Source organism: Prunus avium, chromosome 1 (genome assembly GCF_965620075.1).
Source record: "Prunus avium chromosome 1, drPruAviu1.hap1.1, whole genome shotgun sequence".
Classification (NCBI taxonomy): Eukaryota; Viridiplantae; Streptophyta; class Magnoliopsida; order Rosales; family Rosaceae; genus Prunus; species Prunus avium.
In genome coordinates this window covers 14680072-14688603 of record NC_142284.1, presented here as the reverse complement: position 1 = coordinate 14688603, position 8532 = coordinate 14680072, and the positions used below count along the sequence as shown (strand labels likewise).

At 34.5% G+C, this 8532-nt stretch overlaps 1 protein-coding gene across 1 annotated transcript; it reads left to right on the top strand.

Moving 5' to 3' along the window:
• The first annotated feature begins 885 nt into the window (after window positions 1-885).
• On the top strand, window positions 886-3019 carry LOC110773012 (uncharacterized). Its single transcript, XM_088246141.1, has 2 exons — window positions 886-1094; window positions 1385-3019. Exon 2 carries the CDS (start codon window positions 1385-1387, stop codon window positions 2963-2965), a length of 1581 nt encoding a protein of 526 aa, XP_088102267.1. The 5' UTR covers window positions 886-1094; the 3' UTR covers window positions 2966-3019.
• Window positions 3020-8532: the final 5513 nt, after the last annotated feature.

The following is an 8532-nucleotide window of genomic DNA, read 5'->3' as shown; positions in this document are numbered from 1 at the left end:
CTGCCCGTTGGGATTGTATTGTTACAGCTTGTGGTTATTCATTGCTCTGGTACTGAATTCTAGGTAAAACATGACAAAACTTTGTCTAATTATAGTAAAATTTATTGTTTTGAAGATAATCAAATATAGAAAGAAAAAAAGAGAGTTTTCCTCAGAATATTTGCTTAAACGTTGGTACTGCTGCATTTTCTATTGAGTATTCCTCTGAATGTTAAATTGTGACCTTTTAGCTTCGTTTGATTTTTTGCATGTTCATTTAATTCGTGCAGGTTCTTGTTTAAAGCTTTGGCTGGCTTGACACTTTAAATACGAAGAGAAGAGTCATTGCAACGACCTTGCTTAAACCCTTCGTATATTTTTGTAGTTTTAAAAAATTATAAATTTTACAAAAATGCAATAAAATAATAAAGAATTGACACAAGTCATAATCGCAACGCTTTAGCATCATTTGTTTGCCTACACGCTCCAAACGGATTCACCACAGCTTCAACATCGCTTCATTTACTACAAATAGTAATAAACATAAGATAATGACAAGTGACATCACTTGAAGGGTGTGTCGTTATTGCCATGTGTCATTAGAGTTTCATTTAATCAAATTTGTTCTTTTCCAAGGTCCAAGCAAAAATAACAAAAAATGAGGATCAGTAGACAAATATTTAATTAAATTACTAGAAACAGAAAGTAAAAATACCACTAACAGAGAGAATAAACAGTTGAGAGAGTACTAAGACCAAAAAAAAAAAAAAACAGTTGAGAGAGAAAGGAAAGTGCAGCGTACCCATTTCTATTGTAATCTCTCTTTTTCTCTCCAGCCGTTGAGATCATTTTGATGGCTGAGATGGAGCCGCAAATAGGGTTCGTAAAAAGGAGTTCCCACCTGAGTCGCTGGCTTTGGTTTTAGGTTGAGTTTTGTTTGGTTATGGTTTTGTTTTGTTCGTCGTATTGTTTTGTTTTGTTTGAGTCGCTGGCTTTGAAATTTCATTCCTTTCGACCAAAAAAAATCGTGAATTGCTTGCTCTGCCTTAGGAGCTGGTCGATGATGACGAAAATTATGGCCAGAAGAGCTCCAGGGCTCACGCTTCTCCAAAAGGGTAATCCTTCTTCTCTCTATTCTCTGTTTGGGCTCGTCTTTTTCCGAAGCCAGTTTTGCTCTTTTGCTGTCAATCGTTGTCATACTGTTAGTGTTAAGGAAACCATTGATTTGGAGGATTTGGTAAAAACGCGTTGTAAATCTGGGAATCTTGGGTTAGATGAAGCACTAGGTCACTTCGATTCCGTAATTCAAATGAAACCCATTCCCTCGATTTCGGCTATTAATCATTTGTTTGGGGCACTCTCCAAGATGAATCAGTGTTTCACTGTAGTTTCTATGTATAAACAGATGCTGGCTTGTGTTGGCTTACACCCGGAAGTCGATACACTGAATGTTGTTATCAATTGCTTGTGCCGTATGAATCGGGTGGACTTGGGTTTCTCTGTTTTAGCAACTATCCTTAAACATGGTCTTCAGCCCAGTGCTTATACTTTGAATGCTTTGCTTCATGGGGTTTGCAAGTATAGGTCGCTCTCTGAGGCAATGGAGTTACTCCGGAAAATAGAAGAGAAAGGATTAGCATGTTGTGAAATCACTTATGCTACTATAATTAATGGGTTGTGCAGAGCTGGGAAAACATGTATGGCGCTTGACATACTCGAGCAAATGTATGAAGATGGAAGGTTTAAGCCTGACCCTCAATGCTATAATCCAATCATTGACCGCTTATGCAAAGAAAGAAGAATAGACGAGGCGCTGACCCTATTTCGAGATATGATCAACAAAAGTGTTGCACCAGATAACTTCTGTTACAATTCATTAATTTATGGATTATGCAAAGAAAGAAGAATAGATGAGGCGCTGACCCTATTTCGAGATATGATCAACAAAAGTGTTGCGCCGGATATCATCAATTACAGTTCATTAATTTATGGATTATGCAACATGGGTCTTTGGACACGAGCACTTGCTCTGTTTGAAATAATGAAAAACAAAGGCATAAAGCCTGATGTTTTCACTTTCAATTCCTTAATTTGTGCTGCGTGCAAGTCTGGTAAGTGGGAAAAAGCTGTGCTGCTATTTAGAAACATGATTGATTGTGGAGCCTCCCCTGATATTGTTACATTCAGTTCTGTGTTGGATGCTTTGTGCAAGGAAGGGAAGACAGCAGAGGCACTTAACCTTGTGGAAGAAATGTTCCGTAGAGGTGTAAAGCCTAATGTCGTCACCTACAACTCCTTAATTAATAGCCTCTGCCATTCCGCGCAATGGAAAGAAGCCACAAGGTTGTTTAATAGAATGCTGGATGAAGGAATTGCACCAAATGTTGTAACCTTTAACACTGTAATACATGCTCTTTGCAAGGAGACACGGACTGAGGAAGCGCTCTCCGTGTTAGAGCTAATGTCCCAAAGAGGTATGAGGCTTAACATTGTCACTTACAACACTCTAATTTATGGCATGTGCCGTACAGATCAATGGGCTGAAGCCACAAGGTTGTTTGATGAAATGGTAGTTCAGGGAGTCTTACCTAATATCATAACTTTGTTAACACTTTTGGATGCTCTCTTCCATGGAGGGATGCCAGAAGTGGCTCATGAAGTAGTTGAGGCCAAAGTTAAATATGGTATGGAGCTGAGCAAAATAACTTGCAGTATGCTAATTGATGATTATTGTTTTCGTGGCAAAATGGATAAGGCAAAGAAGGTCATTGATTTAATGGTGATAAAAGATAATGTCCCTGATATTGCTTCTTGCTACAAATCCTTGGTCAACGGCTATATGCAAGCTAAAAGGATAGGTGAAGCTTTGAGGCTCGTTGAGGAAATGATCGAACAAGGGGTGATGCTTGATGTGGAAACCCTAAAAGCTTTGAGAGGTTTGCGTCCTAAAAAGGCATGTTATATTGACACATCAGAGCGATATTAGTTGTCATTTCAGTGTTACAAATATCCTATTCAATGAAAATTGCAACACAACAAATTCAGCATCCAGCCAAATTATAATAAAACAAACAAGAACGATGAACCCATAAATAAAAAATCAACTAAATATAAATAATTAAAGAAAAACTTCTACGTCCTTCTTGTCTGCATATAGACTAACTGTAACATTCGATTCTTCTAATTTCGATTACAATATATGATTCTTCTAATTTCGATTACAAATTGGTGGCCACAGGGGAGGAATCACAATATTTTTAACACGGTTTGCTTTTTTAACACGAAAAGAAATGTAATTTTCATATTATAAACTTGACATATAATCTGTCATCATTTTAACATGGTTGCTTAAATTTTCTTTAATATTTAAGTAGTTGTTCTCTGCTTGTTAAATTTTATAGGAATAGGAGGGCCGTGTAGCGGAATAGAATGGATGTTACCAATCCAAATATCCAGACCCGCTTTCCATTGACGTTTGCTGTTCAAACTGCAGCTTCTCACTCACTTATTCAATTTATTGGTTTGTCTTCTAAGGGCCTGTTTGGGAGTGCTTCTGAAAGGGCCAAAAGCGCTTTCTAATAACTAAAAACGCTTCTGACAGCGTTTGGCAGAAAAATTTAGAAGCGCTTTTGGGTCATAGAAGCGCTTCTTGGAGAAGCACCTGCTATGTGCTTCTTCAGGAAGTACTCCCAAGTGCTTTTCCACGAAGCACTTTAATTTTTTATGAAAATTCAAGATTTTTATAATAAAAGCGCTTTTGTTAGAAGCGCTTATGAGCAGAAGTACTTCCTAGAGAAGCATTCCCAAACGAGCCCTAAGTCTTTGAGTATATGTCTTTTTTTTTTGGGACTTTTGTCATCTGCTTGTATCATTGTGCTTTCTTCACTTGTTTAGATCAAGTATTATGTTGACAAGTGTGAGATCTTTTCAATATGTTGAGAAATGTGAGATAAACTTTTTTATATTCCTGTTTGCTCGATGAGACGCACAGCTTGTGCAGCCATTGAATCATCTAAGCTTATGCAAGACAAGCACAGGGAAATACCATCTTATTCGAGGTAAGCAATCTGAATCCTAGTTGGTCTTTTGTTGCTCTTATTTCTAAATACTAAATCTTTGTGATTTCACTTCTGTTTTTAATGTGTTGTCTCCAACCCCATTGAAAATAGGGTCTGCTTATAGATAAAGAATTTGGTTTGTCTCAAATTATGGAGAAGATTTTTCTTCTGCCCGTTGGGATTGTATTGTTACAGCTTGTGGTTCATTGCTCTGGTACTGAATTCAAGGTAAAACATGACAAAACTTTGTCTAATTATAGTAAAATTTATTGTTTTGAAGATAATCAAATATAGAAAGAAAAAAAACAGAGTTTTCCTCAGAATATTGCTTAAACGTTGGTACTGCTGCATTTTCTGTTGAGTATTTCTCTGAATGTTAAATTGGGACCCTTTAGCTTCGTTTGATTTTTTGTGTTTTTATTTAATTCGTGCAGGTTTTTGTTTAAAGCTTTGGCTGGCTTGACACTTCAAATACGAAGAGAAGAGTCATTGCAACGAACTTGTTTAAACCCTTCGTATATTTTTATAGTTTTAAAAAATTATAAATTTTACAAAAATGCAATAAAATAATAGAGAATTGACACAAGTCATAATCGCAACGCTTTAGCATCATTTGCTTGCCAACAAAATATGTTTTGTACACGCTCCAAACGGATTCACTATAGCTTCAACATCGCTTCATATACTACAAATAGTAATAAACATAACATAATGACAAGTGACATCACTTGAAGGGTGTGTCGTTACTGCCACGTGTCATTAGAGTTTCATTTTTTTTTTTTGTTAAACTTAAAAATTCACAAGAAATTCATAAAAATACAGAAATACATTGATTTTTATTTTTATTTTTTTCCAAACTCCTTGCAACATTATCCTCGACTGTAATGTGTGAAAACAAAATTTTGACCTTGGGAAATTTGAAGTAGTAATTGGAGGGAGAGTAATGATGTTCAACATAGTATTATTGTTAGTATAGAAACAAAGTTGACTTTGAGAAATTATTTGAATTTTTTATATTTTATAATTTTATTTTCAAGCCTATAAGATGAAGGAAATGTGACAAGGAGTTGGTGGTATTATTTTGTGAAATTTTCGGTGCATTTTTCTGATTCTTTTTCTTTTCATTTTTTGTGATATTTTTACATTTAAGATACAAAAATGAATTTCTGATGACACGTGTCGTTATATGCTATTGACATTTTTCGGAAACTCTGATGACATACCAATCTGGTGCTGCCATGTGTCATTCTCTTCCATTTATTAGTGTTTTCCAATGCTTTAACTTCAAAAAATCATAATAAATTCATACAAAATATGAAAAATTCACCAAAAAATCCCACAAACTCCTTATCACATTTCCTTCCTCTTTTAACATTTAAAATATAATAGTTACATATACAAAATTCAAAAAAAGTTGTCAGAAATTGAAGTTTGTTTATATACTGACAATAATACTATGTTGAACATCATTACTCTCTAAAAATCCCTCTCTCCAATTATTACTTCAAATTTCCAAAATTCAAAATTTTGTTTTCACACATTTTGCAAGGAATTTTTAGAAATTTTCTGTGCATTTTTTTGATTTGTTTTATTCATTTTTATGAATATGTGTTGACACGTATCACCATTCGCTACTAACACGTGTTGGAAACTCTAATGACACACCAATCTGGCACTGCCATGTGTCATTCTCTTCAATTTACAAATATTTTTCAATGCTTTAACTTCAAAAAAATCATAATAAATTCATACAAAATCTGAAAATTCACAAAAAATCCCACAAACTCCTTATCACATTTCCTTCCTCTCGTAAGCTTTAAAATATAACAGTTACATGTACAAAATTCAAAAAAAGTTGTCAAAAATTGAAGTTTGTTTATATACTAACAATAATACCATGTTGAACATCACTACTCTCTCTTACAACTAGGGATGGCAACGGGCCGGGTATGGTCCGGGTTTGCCAATACCATCCCCGACCCAGATTCCCAAACCCTCCCCCGTCCCCGCCCCAGTCCCCGTTTAATAAGGTTCAGGGAATCCCCGCCCCGTACCCGTCGGGGGACCATCCCCCATACCCGCCCCGAATCCCCGATTTTTTAAGGAAAAAATATAAACAAGAACTCCAAGAAACAAACGAAGCCCCTTGAATCAGAACCAAAAAGAAAAACAAATCCCCCTGAAACACTAAAGAAGAAACAAATTAATAACAAAATCGATATCAAATGAAAGTTTCAAAAAAAAAAATTCCAAAGTGCCTGTATTATCAAACACTCAACCAGAATTTGTTTTTTTTTTTTTTTGAAAAGAAACAATATCATTCAAAGAAGAAAGAACAAACACAGTACAAGATGGCGAAGGAGGCCACCAAAAAAAGAAAAAACCTCTATCCTACAAAACAGCTGCTTTCCAGTCTAGGTGGAGAAGCTGAAACCCAATCTCCCTAAACTCAGTTGTGACAGAACCCCAGAGTGAGGTCCAGGCACGGATGCTCAACCAGATTGATTTGCCAATATTCTAATAAGAAAGAAGAAAGAAGAGAGAAGAGAGAAGAAAGAAGAAGGAAGGAATGAGAAGAAAGAAGAAAGAACAAAAAGCGCAAGATAATGAGAAAGAAGGCGGCGATGGAAGAAAAGTAAAATGAGAAAGCGCAAGATAATGATGTTTGTTAGGGATAGGGTTAGTGTTTTTTATTGTAGCTGGAATGCAAGTATTAAATATTTTAAATATTTCACTAAAACACAACGTTTGTTTGTGCATTGATTGATAGCATGTGGGCTTGTAATTGAGAAGTCAGGGGTTCAAAACACACAACCCATATCTCCAATTTTTTTTAAAATATAAATATACTTTTTCCAATTTTTTGAATTAATGACATATAATTTGTGTGAATCTTGTTAAAGTCTCATTATTTTTCTTCTTTTTCTTTCTCATCTTAACACCAAAATTGTACATGGATATGGTTCTTCTTCTTCCCTCCATGTATGGATATGGATACCTTGATTATGAGAGTAATTTGTGTTTTTTGTCTACCTTCGTCATATACTCATAGAGTGGTATGTGATTGCCAATCTACATTAGTCATCTAATTGATGAAGAGTTCTAATCTATGTATGACTTGGTGTTTGATTATTTAGTGTTTGATTACCAATCTACATTAATCATCCAGTTGTTGCAATAGTATATGTAGTAGTTGTCTAATATAAAGGTGATGTTTGGTATTTGACTATTTTCGCTATTTTTGGATTATTTGAATTTGTTGATTATACATGTTTGCATATGAATTTTATTTTTTAAAATTAATGTTAGTTATGATGTTTGATTATTTCGTTATCTTTGGATTTATTGATTATACATGTTTGCATATAAATTTTGTTTTTTTTTATAAAATCAATATTTGTTGTGGTGTTTGATTATTTTTGTTATCTTTGAATTGTTTGAATTTGTTGATTATACATGTTTGCATACGAATTTTATTTTTTAAAATCAATATTTGTTATGGTGTTTGATTTTTTCCATTATATTTGGATTGTTTGAATTTATTGATTATTATACATGTTTGCATATGAATTTTGTTTTTAAAATCCATGTTTGTTAGCTGGAACTGGAATCATGACCATTAAATTAATTAATTGTTTCTTTATAACACAAGGACCCTTCGTGGAGTATTGGTAAGCTCTTGAGTTTTAAAGAAGGAGGTCATGGGTTCGGGGACGGGGACACATTTACCATACTCGGCCCGAACCCGTCGGGGATTTTTTTTTCGGGTCTCCCCCGTACCCGTACCCGATTTGGCCCCGAAAATTCCCCCCCGTTAGGGCCTGGTACCCGACGGGGATTTCTGCCATCCCTACTTACAACAAGTCTTCTCCAATTATTTATTCAAATTTTCCAAAGTCAAAATTTTGTTTTCACACATTATAGTCAAAGATAATGTCGCATGAGTTTTTAGAAATTTTTGGTGCATTTTTCTGATTTTTTTTTTAAACTTTTACGTTTAAGATACAAAAATGAACCTCTGTTGACACGTGTCGCCATGCGCTATTGACACGTGTCGGAAACTCTAATGACACACCAATCTGGCATTGCCATGTGTCATTCTCTTCAATTTATAAGTATATTTCGTGGGATTTTTTGATGAATTTTTTCGATTTTGTAGGAATTTATTATGATTTTTTGAAGTTAAAGCATTGAAAAATTCTTATATATTGAAGAGAATGACACATGGAAGTGCTAGATTGGTGTGTCATTCGAGTTTCCAACACGTGTCAACACAGGTTTATTTTTATATCTTAAACGTAAAAATGAATTAAAAAAATCAAAAAAATGCACAGAAAATTTCTAAAAATCCCTTACGACATTTATCTTCGAATGATATGTGACAAGGAGTTGGTGGGATTTTTTTTGGTGAATTTGGATGAATTTATTATGATTTTTAGAATTTAAAATATGAAAAATACTAATAATTGGAAGAGACTAACACATGACAGCGTTA

What these genes read in the sequence shown, in the direction of transcription:
- LOC110773012 (XM_088246141.1), top strand. Translation starts at nt 1,385, where the DNA reads ATGCTGGCTTGTGTTGGCTTACACCCGGAAGTCGATACACTGAATGTT.